General features: G+C 40.5%; 1 protein-coding gene across 5 annotated transcripts in view; it reads right to left on the reverse strand.

Annotated features, from left to right (window-relative positions):
- Positions 1 to 17,329, reverse strand: part of LOC149191462 (uncharacterized) — a 361,968-nt gene that overhangs the window by 58,474 nt on the left and 286,165 nt on the right. For all 5 annotated transcript variants that reach the window (XM_089404280.1, XM_089404284.1, XM_089404283.1 and 2 more), the window contains exon 6: positions 4,088 to 4,184. In XM_089404280.1, the coding sequence (XP_089260406.1) occupies positions 4,088 to 4,184 (97 nt within the window). The remainder of the gene's footprint in view (positions 1 to 4,087; positions 4,185 to 17,329) is intronic.

The following is a 17,329-nucleotide window of genomic DNA, read 5'->3' on the forward strand; positions in this document are numbered from 1 at the left end:
TCTGATGACAAGGACTACAGATCTGAACTCAGGTGAAGGCACACTTCTCAGTCCTCATACTTCAACTGATTCACCATGTTGCATCCAACCATGCTGTGTCCATCACTATGCTTATCCATGCCTTAGAACAGCAGTATTTAACACGTTGTTACAGCGATTTCCATGCTGCTCCTTTACATCGATCTTCTCCTTGTGACTATTTTTCCTTTAAGATCGAGATCATAACTATGCTTAGATCATTACTGTACCTTGAAATATGTCAAGACAGTATATGCTATACCGAGACCATAATTGAGATCTTGACTGCATCTGGAGGTATGCCAAGACAGAGTGTTCTTTGTTGGATAACATCATTACATATATACTGAGACCATGACTGTGTTTTCTTCCTACACCGAGATCTTCATGAGATCGTTCATTATGCCAAGACAAGGATCATTGAGAGGCTTTACTTCTCAGTTACCCATCCGAGAAATATAGGACCACTGTACTCATTCGAAGTACTGCACCACTACACTTGTCCGAAGTCCTGAACCACTGTAATTTCCTCTGAAGAATATCAGATGAATCCTAGTTCTGTGTGATTGTAATTACCCCGAAGTTTCATAGATATTCGAGATTCCTGTACTACTGTGCTTGTTATGATTATGCCGAGAATGTATACCGAGACTGCTACAGGAATATCTGCATCAAAGATATGTCGAGACCAAAGTTATGCTTGGAGAGAATGTTGAGGTTACTAGAGGCAAATCCAAACCCTTAACCGCGGTTGCTTCTGAGATTGAATACCCTTCATTGTAATGTCGAGGTTGTCATGATTATGCCGAGAATGTATACCGAGACTGCTACAGGAATATCACCTAGATCTTATGCCAATACAGTATTCTTATCTGAGATCTGTCTCATCGATCCGAGTTTTGTGCCTTCAATTCATAGGTATCCCAAGGTGAGATCTCTGCTCCAGAACTTAGATCAATTTTGCGTCATTATTAATGCATCAAGATCTGGCCATGACTATGCCGAGAGTATCTATCCCAAAACGCATGTCAATACTGTATCTATATCCGCAGGTTTCTCTGCTCTATCCATTTGATAACTTCACCTTCAAATCACAGGTATGCCGAGTGTAGATTAGCTTGGGTTCTTCTGCTCCTTATACCCATCCGAGGTAGGAGTTGAACCCTAGATTTATTTCTCCATTTATGTAGATCTCTGCTCCTTCAATCACCTGAAAATTCAGAGAGGAATGCGAGTTTTTCCTTATCTTCTTAAGCTACGTCAACAAGTCTCTATGTACAGCATATAAGGTCTCCTCCTGAACAGCGAATAAGTAATTGACTGCGTTGGATCAGCTAGGGCATCGTCTGCAGCTAGGGCTCCTTCTTAGGCCAGCGTATTCTTTTGGTTCTCTCCTTCTCCAAAAACCCAGACGTGGAGAGGAGATCACCTCAAGAATACGTGTGTGCAAATGATATCAAATCCTCATCTATTTATACCAAAATGAGGATGATGAATAGACACGTCGGTTGGGCTTCTAGAGCCTACATAAGAGCTGGTCGGCTTGACTATAATTACATAAACAAAATAAATTCATATCTCCATAAATACTTATCGGAATCGGATGATCTTTGGATTAATCCTACACCTCTCGACGAGAGGGATCCAATAAAATTATCAGCTGCCATAAATAAGCTGACCCACATGGAGTTTTGCCCTAGTTGCCAATTTAACAAAGTGTATTTGATAAAATACACAACAAGAAGCGCAACAGGTTATACTTAAAACTTAAAATATTCCAAATTTCCAATTAATTTTTTGAATTTATTAAATAATATTTTTTTTATAATTATTATTTTATGATCTTTGTACAGATTGGAGTCCCAGTGACTTAATGACATGGTCTACGTCTACTACAATCTTCGATTGTGGCTGAGGCAACTTGAGAGGATACCTAATATGGAGGTTATCTCATTGGATGGGATTGACACCACTGCTGCATGGAGGGTTGAGGCCGAGAGCCTCTCATGGAGTCTGTCGATGATTGATTAGAGCAAGAGGTAGTGGAAGGCATAAAGGGGGGGAGGAGGAGGAGGAGGAGGAGGAAGTGACACCACCTACCCAGGCTACCCCTGCCACCAGTAGAGGACGTGGTCTACCTCCTGTGGCTCCTAGTTCTTCAGCTTCTAGAGCACAGCAGAGTCCACTGCCAACTCCACTGGCATCTACATCTAGAGGGAAAGGGAAAACTATTGCATTTTCTCGCAAGAGGGGCAGAGGAAATCAATAGTATTAGTTATTTGGTTCATTTCATTGTATATGACATTATGACTCATGATATAAGATACATTATTATATTTTTTGTTGATATTTTGAGGCTAAGTTGGGACGCAGGAGTCCGGACTTACTATTCAGGACATGATTCACTGTTATGTGTGATGTAGCACTAGAAATGATATTACACATCTTATATATTAGTTATTTTATCATATTTATGTGTCAATGTATTTATTTTATGTTGTAGATGCTTTAGATATTAAAAAAATAGAAAAAAAATGAATATTTTTGTATTTTACGATTTTTTCCAGATTTTTACCAATTTTTTCCCCTCACAAATTTAATTGTGATTGTGAATTTTGCAACATTGATATATACTACCCACAAGTGGTGGGTAACACGGCTTCAAGATCCTACTTAAGTTGGGCTAAATGGCAGTCCATTAGTAAGAAGAAAATCTTATATATATAATGGGACTTGCCCTTTTGGACACACATCACAGTTCTGAAAAACAACTAGCATTGGTTCGTATAACAAGTCTGCTCCAAAAACCGAAATACAAGAAGCCTTATCCAGGAATCCGGGATTGCAATTGTTGCAATCCAGAGTGACAGTCGTATTAGAGTGACCCAAGCAGCAGAGGTGTCATCCGAAGGTCTGAAGTTGCAGGTATACAATCCTAAGATCTGTCATCCATGAGCAAGTCAAAACAGTGATCTGAAGTTGTAATAGTATCTCAGACACCCAAAAACTACAGTGACAAACAGAGGTCCGAAAAGTTGCAGGTACAACAGCAAGACCGAAAATTTAATCATTGAAATGATCCAGAATCATATAAGTCTGTTCTATACCGTAAGAAGGTGGCATTCCTTTGTTGACTAAAAGGACTTCCTTTGAAGAGTTGACTTGTAGCTAGCAGGTTTGGTCATTGGGTCTTAAAGTTGTCTCACTTTTGATCTAAATTCTATAAGAAGGAGATTGTTTGGGTTTCCCCAAGAAGTGGAGTTTTGCCCTGGCGTGGAGCCTACATTGGTGTCTTTGTCTCTTATATTTACTTTTCTGGTAATTGCTTAATGAAAGAGAACTAAAAAGACAAATAAGAAGACAATTAACTTCACAAGTAATTATCAAGTAGGGAGAATCTTCATTTGCCCTGATTTTCCAACAAATGGTTGAGAAGTTAAACAAACAACACAACTGCCCACACAAAAATGACGTAATGACACAAGTTCTTGGAGACTTTATTTAACAACCCCCTTTTTATTCCCAAGTGAAATTTAACAAAATTTGTGCCCAACAGTGACCTGTTTCTAAAAGTTTTCTAGGGGTGTGAACCATTACTGACAGTGCCTCTCAGTGCAATTTACTGCTTGAGGCAAACTCTAAAATCAATTTATTTTATCAACACCAAACACAGATTAGTCTGTTGCTATCCCTTAGTAGTTATCAAGGATTTTCAAACTACAAGCACCCAATTTGATTGTTGATTGCAGTTGTTCAACAGCACAAGCTGAAGTAGTTTTACAACTCACTTCTCCCGAACTCTCCCGCCACATATCATGTTCTTGTCACTTGATTGCCAACTTATTTGTTTTTCGAGATGTCTCCATGTCACGGTAGACATTGTGAGGAAAGAAACATGGTTGTTCTCAGATCTGTGTGTTTATTTCTACGTGTTCCTTTTCAGTTCTTTAATTGAATGCATGTTAAGTGGGCATACTTTCAGCTTAAGTGCAATATTTCCCTTAATTTCTATTTTTTGTATTAGAGAAATAGATAAATCCACTCTTGGAAGCTTGGTTAATAATCATACCAGAGAAAAAGAAACAATAAGAAGGCTCATCTTAGGAATATCTGATAGCAATAAAGCTGGCCATGCTAACAATGATGGGACAATGCTCCATATATACCTGTCAAATACACACATAAGATGATTAATCCTAACTTATCATAAACTTGATCCCTTAGACAAACATCAAAAATTACAGGAAGATAGCAACTCAAATAACTCTCAAGTGAACTTTATAGCTCAAAGAGTTTAGGGACCAAAACCAATTGATACAGTAAATGAATTTCTGAAAGTTCCAGTAATCCTACACCCAAAGATATTAACTCAATACAAGACTGCAATACCATAACGACCAGAAAACTAATGTTCCTTGTGAATGAATTATATTCACTGGAACAAGTGATCAAATAAGAACAGACAATTAATAGCTTTTCAAAACAAGCACTGACCTGAAAAACATGGGGCAAATACTGCAGGTTCACATTTAAAATAAGGAATAGTTCAACATTAGCGCCAAACAGTCAAATGTATCCACCTTTCAATGAAGGAGTCGTCTAACGAGGCGGAGGAATTGCCCGGACGGCCAAAAGTGGTCGGAATCCGGGCAAAAAAAATTCAAAAAATCTTGTAGAGGCAGTGTTTGAATCGTGTTTTTGATGATAGAAATGGATTCAGCACCATCAAAAATGTCTAGGACACCTAAAATTTTGAAGTTTAACAACTATAACTTGGATTTACAAAAATCCTTGCCGGATTTTCTCTACATATGACTGGAATTTCCATAACTTTCTAGGCAACTCCTCCGCCTCGTTAGACTATGCCTTCAATGAATCCCTGTATCAAGTTGGTAGCCATTAAGATTTACAACTAATTCCCTATGTACTTAATCAGTATTTTTGGACTCCAGGCTTTATATTCATGTTTTTATCACATATAAGCATAACACTCTTTAGATTTTGGTAGCTTGGAATTACTTCTGCTTTGGCAGTGCCTAGCATGCAGAAGTGACCAATCATATTTCACTCTCTAGGCACTTTACTTTATAAAGTGATTTTATAAAGTTAGAAAAGTAACTTTTATTATTTAATGAATATAAGTAAAAAGTGTTTTTTTATAAAGTGAGTGTCACTTTATAAAGTTGGGTCACTTAAGTGATTTAAGTGGGGCCCAATGTGAAATTAAGTCATGATCATCTTGAGATGGTGAAATTGAATCTCAGCCATTGTGATCTAGGGTTGTGGATTTTAGTCACTGATGAGAAATAAAAGGAGAAAGGGAGAGTGATGTGGCACACCATTCTTCATGAGATTTGAAGAAGAGGCAAAAGAGAGCCAAGGGGAGAAGTTCAGCAAGAGGAGCTGAGCTGAAGAGAAAGGAAGAGCAGTCCGTACAGCTGATGAGCGAGGGCACGAATCCCTAGGAGCAGCACAAAAATCAATTCAGGTACGGCACAAATTTCGAGGTGCATTTCAGCATTAAATGCACAGCAAGCAGCACGAAAATTTATAGCTGGTACAGTGCATTTAATGCACAGGTCGTAGAGCAATGGGCATGGTTTTCAAGGGCTGTACATCAGAAATTTCTGACCAAATGGGCACGGTTTCCAAAGCATCTTGGGCACAGAAATCGAGGAGCTGAAGAAACACTAAATTCTGGGGATTTTGGGTACAATTTCGAAGGGAGATAAGTTGTATTTATAGCTGATTTGACTACTATAAAATTTCTGTGAGAAATAAAAAATCCTCCTCTGTTGCTGACTAGTTTTCCCTTGGGAATTTTTCCAGGGTCATTTGACCAAAAACAATTATGTTAAATTTGTGAGTTGCTTGTGTTATTTTCAACAAAAGTGAGTAGAATAGGTTCATGTGTTTTAAGTTTGAAAATATTCATGTTTATGACAACAGCATGAAATATGTTGGGTTGGGCATTAAACTTGATGTGACTTCATGAACTTGAAACCAAGTTGGGCGTAAACTCAAGTTTCGTACACAGTATCAGAGACAAGTGGGCAGATTTGCTGAGAATAGTGATTAAACAGCAAGTACAACAGTAAACTAAACAGGTTTCCGTGTTTGAGAGGGAGCTGGTGTTTACCCTTGGACAGATTTGAAACCTTGTGTTGGTAAGAATGTCAATGGCAACAAGGTTGATGGTGGAGGATAGGCTGAGTGGAGCTGAAAATTTTGGCCCATGGAAGGAGAGTTTTGTATTGGTATTGTTCACCTATTTCGTCACAAATCCGAGGAAGCAATTGAAGAAAAAATTTCAAAAATCAGAATCATCAGCTAGCTATCTGTCAGGTCGTTGTAAACCCAATTTCTGCAAATTATAATGTAAATGATGCTAGTACAACCATCTAATTATGTAACAACCTAGGTCAGCCTCTAGTTTTGGCAACGAATTTCATCCTACGAGGTTTTTTGTCTCACCACATTATGTGTGTTTTTAAACACAGATGATCGGCAGATTTTTCCCCCGGCAAAAACCCCAAAGCTAGGGTGGAATTTATTGACAAAGTCTTAGGTGAGTCCTAGTGTTATATCAAGTCTTTGTAAAATTGGTTTGGGAATAATTTAAGCTATTTGACTAAATTATTTTATTACAGATCACTTGGTCTACTAAATCATAGTGTCGCAGAATTGGGTAATTATTTTGAGGGTCTATAACGAACAAGTATTCCCCCTTTGAGGGTTGAATGTGTAATTATTTAATGTAAAAATATTTTAGTGCATGGTCCCTCGCAATCAAACACCATGACTAAAATATTTGAGGGTGGAAAAATAATTAATCCCCTCTTGTATCAATTAGTTAATTTTTCTGGCAAAAATAAAATTAAATTCTAAGCCAGAAAATTAATTAATTTTGAGTCAAAAAATTCAAATTAGAGAAATTAATTTCTCCAAGTGGAAAATTGTTGAAAAATGTAACTACGTTCAATCTTCATTAATGTACTTGAGTCATCATATAATGTACTTGTCAAAAGAATAAAAAAAAGAATTATTATTATTATTATTGTGACTTATTAAAGCATGGGTTCCATGTTTGGGTCACCTTATTTTAGGTCAAAGTCGCCATTGAGGACTTCTAAGATTTATTCTGAGTCAATAGAGCCATTTTACTTTTAAAGAGACCCTTCTTGGGCTCTGGAATCATGTAAAAAGGTTAAGTATTGAGTCAAATATGATTTATGTATCCTCCACACCATGTCGGCCTGGAAGAAGATCAAGTCAGCCTAAGGACCCTATTCGACCTCACATAGAGCCTATAAATACAAGCTCATTGAATTCATTTGGAGCATCATTCTGTCACACAAGTTCAATATCTATTGTAGTTGGGAAAAAGTGTGAAGTTCTCTTGTAGCTGGGAAAAGGTGCGCAGTCTGTTGCCGGGAAGCTGAAGTGAATGCGACTTTGGGGAAGCCTAAGGAGAAAGGAAAAATCAAAATTTTGGTGTCTCTCTCTCTCTATTTCGTGGTCCGGATTGGGAGATCGAAGTCTCCTACGTTTCGTTGTTGCCGGAAGCTACTGCCTAGTCAAAGTTGCTGGAAGGGGTCGAAGATCTAGACGGCTAACTTGGTGTGGAGGGAAGGTTTAGTCTTGGTCTAGGGTGAAGAGTCTCAAAGAATACTATTGAAAGGAAGAATTATCTTGACTGAGTTTTCCCCTCGAGGGGGGTTTCCCCCGGCATAGTGCCTATATCTTGTGTCTCTTGTTTTGTGATCTTCATACACACATAATATGCTAATTGCTTGATGAAAAAGATAATAAAAAAGTAAAAGAAGCCAACACATTCACAAGTAATTATCAAGAAAGGAAAATCAAACCCTAATATAATACTTTGATTTCCCAACAAAAATGACCAAAAATTCGTGGGTCAAAAGGAATTTAATTTTTGGAGGTCCCCTACCAAAGAAAAAATTGAGCCCTTGGACCTTGGTGGTTAAGTCAAAGTCAAATTTTTGAGGAAACAAATCCAAAATAATTATTTTTGGATTAATCAAAATTGGTTTTTAAGAGAAATTCGAAAATTCCTCAAAAATAAATATTTTCGACGACACAGATTAAAAAATGATCAAATATTTATCAACAGTCAAGATTCTTTTGATGCAAATCAAGCAAATTAGCAATTATTTTACACTTGGAGGGATTTCTCTATAAATAGGAGTCATTTTACTTCTATTAATCATCTTTCGCTGATGTAAACTTTGTAAAGCTGATGTGAAGCCATTGTTCTGCTTGGAACGTTTGAATTTCATAATAAAAGACTTTGGGGTTCAGTTCATGGTGTCTTTGTCTCATTGATCTGTGGTATGTGTTGGGTATGTGCTTTCCTATATTGTGCTTAAAATTGTATAAGCTTCTTTATTCATTAGATGGGGATGGGGATAAGAACATTCTATTGGTAGATTTTGGGTCTATAGTAGGTGATATGATTCACCATATGTCTAACAAGTTTTCTTGGAGAAAATATATAGAGTTTGCAGGTTCCTCGACCCTTAGGCTCCAAGTTCACACACTGACAACATAGGCTAACATTGTTTGGTCTCCGGGAAATATATCTGATTTTATTACTTCACTAAAACTGTGGTTAATATCTATCTGTCGAAATACATCAGGCCATTGTCATGCCACAATATTATTCTTCCAAAAATCTTTCAAGCATTGTATATTTGTATATAACTTGTAAATTATTTTTGTAGAATAATTTTTGTAAATAAATATTTCTAACCCTTGTCTTGCAGATAATTGGGTTTGGGGTTATATTTCAAGTTTTGTATATATTCGGGGTTTTGGTATTTTTATTTTCATTTGTGTAGGTAAGATCCAAGCCATTTGAAGAAGATTTGTTGGGGTTAGAGGTAGATCTAGGCCCTTGAGGGTAAGATCTAGTCTCCAAATTCTTTGCAAGGCCAGCATTGAAGGATTTTGCAGTGATTTGGGTGATTATTGAAGATCTGAAGCAAACAATAATTTCTGTGAAGGTTCCAAGTTTTTTAGGGCCCTTAGGCCGAGCATTTTCTTCCTAAGCCTAGCCGCTGCCCTAATTTGCCATTTTATCCCTAGTCGTGGGCCTCATAGCCTTAGCCGTCAAGCCCTACAAGATTTTAACCTTGGTTGTAGACCTATTAGACCTTGCGGCAGCCATTTCTTAGCCTTTTAGGCTTGGCCACAAGGCTTACAACCCTCCTTCCAAACCTCCTTCCTCTTCCCTTCTCCCTCGGCCTCCTTTTCTCTCCTCTGTCTAGCCTCTGCCACCCTCCACTGCCTCCTTTTCTTCTTCCTCCTCTTCGTTGTTCCTTCCTCCTTTATCTCCCCTCCTTAGCTCCCTTATCCCTCCTCCTCAGCCTGTTGCAGGCCTTTCCCTCCTCTCAACCATCCTCCTCCTTGTCGTGGGCTTATAATACCTCTTACCTCTGCGACAGCCCCTTAGAGGCTCTTCCTTGCATGCCACAGGCCTCTAGGAGGCCTTGGCCTTGAGCCGCGGCCCCTTAAGGCCTTGGGCCCTCCTCTCGTGCGCCTTTATTGGCCTTGAGCCTTCCTCTACCCCAATGCTAGCCCTTGGGCCCAACCGTTGCCCTATCTTTACCATCTTAGCCTCTTTCCCTCACTCTTTGGCTATCATATGATTTTCTAAGCTAATACATTGTTTATTTTGCAGAAAGATTGGGTACAATTTTATGTTTGTAAGTAGTTATTTCACCAGAAATTTTTGGTAAGTGGGTCATCTTCTAGGCCATAAGGCCTATAGGTTTGCACCACCTAACCCTTGCTCTTCTCTTTGTTTGCGACATCAAGTTAAATCTTTCATAACAGTCATAAGAACACTCATAAAAGTTGTCCTAATAATTCACAAATTGCTTCACATACTAAGGAATTATGCCATGTCCCTTCCCAAAAGCATTTGTAACAGGCTTGTCTCTACACAATTTTGCCAACAAAAAGGACCCAAGCAGTTTCAACTTAGGGACTTAGGAGAAAATACGGCTAGATTAGTTTGCTAGTGGAAGATGGGGGCCACCCACGTGGGAATGCATACTAGGAAATTCGAATTGCTTGGAGGGAATTCGTATAGTTGTTGGGAGGGCCCACATGAGGCAAAGGAAGGCCCACAAAGTCATAAGAAGGAGGAGCCTCTCACTTGGGCATTCATTCACTCTTGTATATCGAATTTTACTTGACTGTTTGCTCGAGCTGCTTAGCCGAGTCAACTGGCTATTCAGCCACGAATCTCTCAAGCGAGAGATTCAACGTTACCTTCGGGGGACTTCGAGCGCCTCTCAATCGAGACATTCAACCTTACCTTCAGGGGACTTCGAGTGCCACCCTAGGAAGGCAGTTCCATAGCCACTTGAGGAGTTCTACAAATAATCTACAACACATCCATTTAGCGATCACCAGGAAGTGCGTATTTCTAGGCCAGCAGTAGAGAATACGCAGTAGTCGGAAGAGCTCCATTGGGCCAGTCATTAGCTGGAGGAACCAGGGAATTCGAAGGACATCATTCAGACAACGTTCAGGATGAGTTTTGGAGCAAGAGGGGCCAACAAACAGGCAATTCGAATTCTAGTCTTAGAGGACAACGTAGAGGGTCGGCCCAGGCAACACATGGGTCTTGAGGGGAAGAGCTACAGCTCAGAATCACAGCTGGGACGAAAGGAGATTCATAGGAGGGTTCATCTCAGTGATTTGGGGCAGTTTCCGGGAGGTTTCACAGCTTCATTCCAGGAGGCCGAGTTTTGCAGTTGCAGCTAAGGTTGGGCTCCTTGGGGGTCAAATTTCATAAGTCTAAACCAGACTAAACCCTTCCTGGGTTTTGGTGGGTTTTGGCCAAGGAGCAGGCAGCCGAAATCTTATAATTTTCTGAGAATGGGAAGCAGTTCCAACCCTTCGATTCCAACAGACAATGCAGTTTCTGGGCAGCGCAGATCAATTTTGGTGCAGTAGTTTAGGGTAGCTTTCAGACCAGCATTTGCTCACCTGGGTTTTGTCATGCTTGTCCTTAGTGACAACCCCAGGTGCACCATTCTATTTTATCATTGTATTTGCCCCTAAAGAATTAAGAAAATGGCTCAGCAGTTCTCTACAGAGTTTTCATGGGTGCTTGATGTGTATTTCGTTTTTCTGATTGTTGGATTGTTTACTTGCTTTGTTTATCACTTAATTTCCTGTTTAGGAACATTACAAATTAATTGCACATATTGGGCATTCTTTGTTTGGGCAAGTTTCACATATTTCATTGACTGTCATCTATGTTTGAATGCATTAACAGTGGCATTTGTATCATTAGAAGGCCTAATACATTGAAAGGGTGGTGACTTGAAAAGTGTTTTATGGCATTTGGCTTCCATCACTTGCATTTGGCATGCATATGCATCTCACACATTACACCTAAAGTGATATAAAATGTTTTCACTCTCGATTATCATAAGCCTCACTGATTACTCATTTGGATAACATTGGAACATAAGTAACATAAGCTTATATTGTTCATGCCTAATAATTCATTGTGGGAAAGAATTGTTTCATTTTCTAAATTTCTATTGGATAAGAACACTAACATTTGTTGTCTTGTGAAAGTTCCATAATCCTAATTGTGCACTAATAAGCACACTATTTAAAGCACTTTAATCTTTTGGCATTGTTACTTGGGCATCTTGTGTTATATCACTTGTCTTTCGAGACCTAATTATTGCTATCGCTATAATTGGCATTAAAGTGTCTTGTTCTTGTTACCGCTCAAACTAGCAGGGGCCTTTGGATGGGATCCTATAGAGCAATTACTAGGTCAAGGGGCAACAATGAAGCGATGGCCCAATGTCACCTCAGCTAAGGCTCCCTTCTCTTTACAGACTTTCACCGATGGGAGGAGACCCGATATAAGAGAAATCACAATGACGAATGGATCAATGATCGAATAAGGAGTGATTCCTAAAGCCTATGTTCAAGAGAGACTCAATTAAATAACTTGCTTGAGAAACAATGTGATGGGCTCTCTAAGAAGGGTGATGAAAATACCTTGGCCTAGGGTTAGAGGATATGCCTTGAAAAGGGGCTTCCTAAACTTAAGGATCCTTATGGAGAAATGGATTCTATGTAGCCCTTGTGGAATTTGAGTTATAAAGTTGTGGGACCATAGAGTACCCAGGTGGACCCAAACTACGTCAAGGGTATGGAGTTGATCCACCAAAGAGGGGCTTTACCTAATTACAAAAGAGAATAGGATCAAATAACTAATTTTCTTTTTGTAATGTTCCTAATTAGGAAAAACAATGATATGCAAAGCAAACAATAAATACAACACCAGAAATTTCAAACACTCAGTAAACACCCATGTAAACTTCGAAAATAATAACCAGTTGAGCCATTTTATTAAGCAATTAGGGCAATAGTACAATAGTGTGTAAGGAGTGCACCTAGGTTCGCCTCAATGGCAAGAGTGACAAAACCCAGGTGATAAAATAACAAGCCTAGATGATAGAATCAGTTGCTCCAATGATGCCCTGCGCTACCCAAAAACTACACTGTCTGCTGGAAAGAAATTGTTGAAATCCCCACCTCTTGTGCTATGAAAATTCAACAAAATTAACCCTAAGCTCCTCACAAACAACCCACCAAAACCCAGAAAGGGTTTGGTTTGGTTTTGACCCCCGAAATTCGGCCCCCAAATACCATGTCCTCCTCCAGCTGCTGGGAAATATGGCTTGCCTGCAATTCCCAAAGAAAGCCCTCCAAATCACTCCAAAAAGGCTAAGTCACACTTCCCCCAAGGGTCTCCTTATTTCCCCCACAAACTCCAGCTCCACAACTCGTCCCACAAGCTCCCACGTGTGCCCAGTGAGAGGCTTCTGTGCTGGCCCTGGGTGTTGCAATTCATGCTGCCTTCAAGCAACAATCTCCTACTCTAAAACTCCTCCAAAAGGCTGATATCCCACTGAAGCTTCTATACAAAAATTCTCCTGGAAATTGCTACCAAGAAGACCCTTGAAAATACACCAGCGTATTCCCTTCTTGCGTCCTCCTAGAACACGCACTAGCTGAGTAAAATGTTGAGTGATAAGCTCTAAATCCCCTCCAGCTCTTCTCCAAAGTGGTACAATTTGACCTCCCTAGGGTGCCACTCGAAGTCCCCTGAAGAAAGGGTGAGTTCTTCGCTTAGAAAACTCGATGCTAAACAGCAAGTGACCTGGCTAAGCAGCTCGAGCAAAAAAAGTGAGTTCAATTGACAAAGGCCCCCAAATTAGGTTGAGCTTCTCCTATTTATAATTAGTGAGCTTCCTTTTCCCACATGGGTCCCCCATCTAGCTTTTCGACCTCCCTTCCTTGACTATTCGAACTTCTCCCTTGGCAAGTGCGTTTTTCCTTGTGCATGTGGCCCCCACGCTCCATTAACCAAATATTTCGGCCTCCCCTTTTTCTCCTAGGTCTTACTTCAAAATTTTGAGGGTCCCATGATCACCAAAAATGTCAAAATTGTAAAAAAATAAATTTGGGACAAATTAATTTAGGAAGGGACATTACAATCCTCCCCTCCCAAGTGTTGCCTGTCCCCAAGCAACTTCAGCGCTGGATGCTCAAGTATGTGTTCACCTTCCCAAGTAGCATCCTCATCCGGCATGCTCCTCCAACGTACTAAATACTCCCCGATAGTTCTGCTCCTCAGCTTCCTCTCCCAAGTCTCCAAAATGGCTTCTGGTGATGTTCTTCATCATCAAGTGGAGGCAACTCCATAGCTATTGTCACCTACTATGCCAACACCTTCTTGAGGCATGAGGCATGATAGGCGTTGTGAATCTTGCTCCCTGGTGGGAGCTGCAGCTCATAGGCCACCTCCCGAACTCTCCTAGTCACCTTGTATGGCCCATAGAAACATGGTTGTAGATTCTCGACCCCAATATGCTTCAATGTAGACTATCGATATGGTTGTAGCAGCAGAAACTGAAAAACCAAGTCCCCCTCCTCAAACTGCCTCTCAATATTGTGCCTATCTGCATACATCTTTTGTTGATTCTAGGTTGTCAATAAGTTATCCTTGAGAACCTTGAGGATATCCTGGCTCTCTTGGATCCAATATTTGGCCTTTAGGGCCCGACTGTCTCCAAAAACAATGTCAGCAAAAGACAAAGCATCATAAGTTATAACCATACAAGGCATGGAAAGGTGACATACCAATGGACATGTGATGGGTGGTGTTGTCGCAGTACTCGCCCAGATCTAACCACCGAATTCATGCTCTTTGTTGCCCGGTCATATAGTTTTGTAGGTAGTCCTCCAACCATTTGTTGACCCTCTCTGTTTGACCATCGATCTGTGGATGGTAACAAGTGTTGGGAGTGAGCTCAATACCCACTAACCTGAAAAGCTCCTACCAAAATGCCCCCATGAACCGATTGTCTTTGTCACTCACTATGGTCTTAAGAAGCCCATGCAAGTGAAAGACCTCCCTGAAGAACAACTCGGCCACCTATGACGCTGAATACCGTGTCGAGATAGCAAAGAAGTGGGCATATTTGGTCAACCGATCCACCACCACATAAATACAATCTTTGCCCTACACCATAGGGAGCCTTGTGATAAAGTCCATGGAGATACTCTCCCATTTCCCCTCAGGAATGGGAAGTGGCTGCAACAACCCAGTTGGATGGGTCAACTCCCCCTTGTTCCTCTGGCAAGCCTCACACTCCTGCACATATCTCAATACGTCCCCCTTGAGGCCTTTCCATGTGAAACGCTCTCTAACTATCATGTATGTCTTCCGTAACCCCTGGTGTCCAGATAGTGGTGAGTCATGCGCTGCATGGATAATCCTCTCCTTCAACTATGAACTTAGCGCCAAGAATGTGCGCCCATTGTAGTAAATGACCTCAGCCATCACCCTATAGCGCTCATCAGCGTGAATACCCTCCAAAATCTCACATGCCCATCGGTCCTTGGAGTACTCCACCAATAATTGTGCCTTCCAATCATGGCAAATGCTCATGAGTGAAAGTGTCGTGAGCCTCCTGGATAATGCATCTGCTACTATATTGTGCTTTCCCTTGACATACTCAATATCGAAGTCGTAGGCCTGCACTTTGCTGACCCACCTCTGCTGCCTGTCACTGAGGCCCTGCTGCCCCATAAAATGGCGAAGACTATTGTGGTTAGTCTTCACCCAAAATTTGTTGCCCACTAGGTACTGTCGGAATTTGGCCAATGCATGCATGATGGCCAACATCTCCTTGTCGTAAATAGAATACGACCTCTCATGTGGAAGGAGTTTTCGGCTCTCAAAAGCAATGGGGTGTCCATCCTGAGACAATATTGCGCCAACCCCCTCTCCTGATGCATCACACTCTAATGTCAATGGTTGTGTGAAATCTAGAGGCAACTACTCATCACCTCCTTGAGGAGATCAAATGTCGGTTGTGCCTTGTCCTTCCATGTAAAAGCCCCTTTCTTCGACATATCTGTTAGGGGAGCCGTTAGCTATGAGAAACCCTCTAGGAACTTCTTGTAGTAGGTGCATATGCTTATGAATCCCCTCAACTCAATCACATTCTGGGTCTCAGGCCAATCTCGAATGGCCCCGATCTTCTCCTCATGCACCCTCACTCCATCTGCGCCAATGATATGTCCCAAGTAGAGCATCTCTGTCAGCCCAAACTCACACTTGGAAAACTTGGCATAAAATTGTTGCTACTCTAATATATGCAACACCATCTCCAAGTGTTGCAAATGCTCCACCCACGTCTCGCTGTAAATCAATATATCATCGAAGAACGCCAACACAAACTTTCAAAATTGCCCACGGAATACATGATTCGTGCATGACTGAAAGGTGGCAGTTGCATAGTCAACCCAAACGAAATGACCAAGAACTCAAAGTGCTCATAGTGGCACCTAAAAGCCGTCTTGGGTATGTCTTGATCCCTCACCCAGATATGGTGGTACCCTGAGCGCAAATGGTAGCCTCGGTGCAGGTGTAATGGACAATCGTTCAAATCCGGAAACGATTTCTACAAGTTCAGGTGGAATTTCTTCTTGGATTTCCTTTGGAGTATCATTCATCTACCTCCAAACTTGACTATTCTGCTAAATTAGCAGAACTGCTTAATTTTAGCCGAAATGATAAGTGCTTTACAAGTCCTCTAAGCATCGCACATCGCAAATCACATTTCCTTAAGGCCAAGGTTCATTCACTCATGAAATATTGCGATGCGAAACTAATCAGCGATGCTCCACTGTTTAATCAAGCGCACTTGATCCAACAGTTAACAGCGATATCGATTGAGGCACTTGCACGAGGGTTAACCGTCCTTACGGAGCCGATAAGGAATATAAACCCTTGATCTATAAAAGTTCGGGTTCGCTTTTGGAATTAAAGTTCAAGTACTTGATGACCTGATATCCATTGGATAACAGAGACCATCAAATCCTACAACTTGCGGGTCTTCAACTAACACATAGGTTAAAAACAGGCCTAACCCCCGCAGTTCACTGACCTAAAAGTTTGAAATTGAGATCGATGGCTAGGAGTGAGTACAGAGCTTCAACCACGATTAAGAAATTCGTACACTTCCACCCCTGCAATTGTTGATCACCCAAATCTTATACACAGCGAAAGAGAAATTAAACGCGATCACACCAGATCATACAAAACTCTAAATTTTCAGGCCAAATTGAAAATGCAATAATACAAAGAGATACTTCGGAGGGATGCAACATCTTTGGCATTGACCAGTTACACACAAAGATATATTTTCTGTAACTTAATCTTATATGACCAAAACAATCCAAATCAATCAAAATCCCCTTACAATCATTCAGAACTTACATAAATACCATTTCATCCTAACAATCAGATCTTTAAACACTGGAATGAATCTGCCTAATCTTAAACAATATCTAATTTGGTTGATATTCTCCTCGAGAATCTCAACTGAATATAAACTACTTGAATTAATTACAAAATCACTCAATCCCTAAATCCTAGCTCAAATCCTATCTAGAAAACTTGTAAATTGACAGCTAAAGGATCCCACTCCTTTGCTTGTAAACTTTTTTGTATTTTTGGAATAAATTCGAAGCCTTTTGCCTTCAAGCCTCATGCTCCTGCATCAGACTCCTGAGAACAAAATTCTTCATGGGCTCCTATCCATGGGCTCTTCTACAGAACTGCCCAACTTCTGTAGCATGGCATCTATTATACAAATAGCTTCAGAAGTTGGTTGATCCTTCCATTTGACCAAATACTAAAAATACTCCTGTCCTCTTGTCTTCCTCAACA

This window comes from Pinus tabuliformis, chromosome 2_2 (genome assembly GCF_031772625.1).
Source record: "Pinus tabuliformis cultivar Carrire ecotype Pingquan chromosome 2_2, CPIR1, whole genome shotgun sequence".
Taxonomy (NCBI): Eukaryota; Viridiplantae; Streptophyta; class Pinopsida; order Pinales; family Pinaceae; genus Pinus; species Pinus tabuliformis.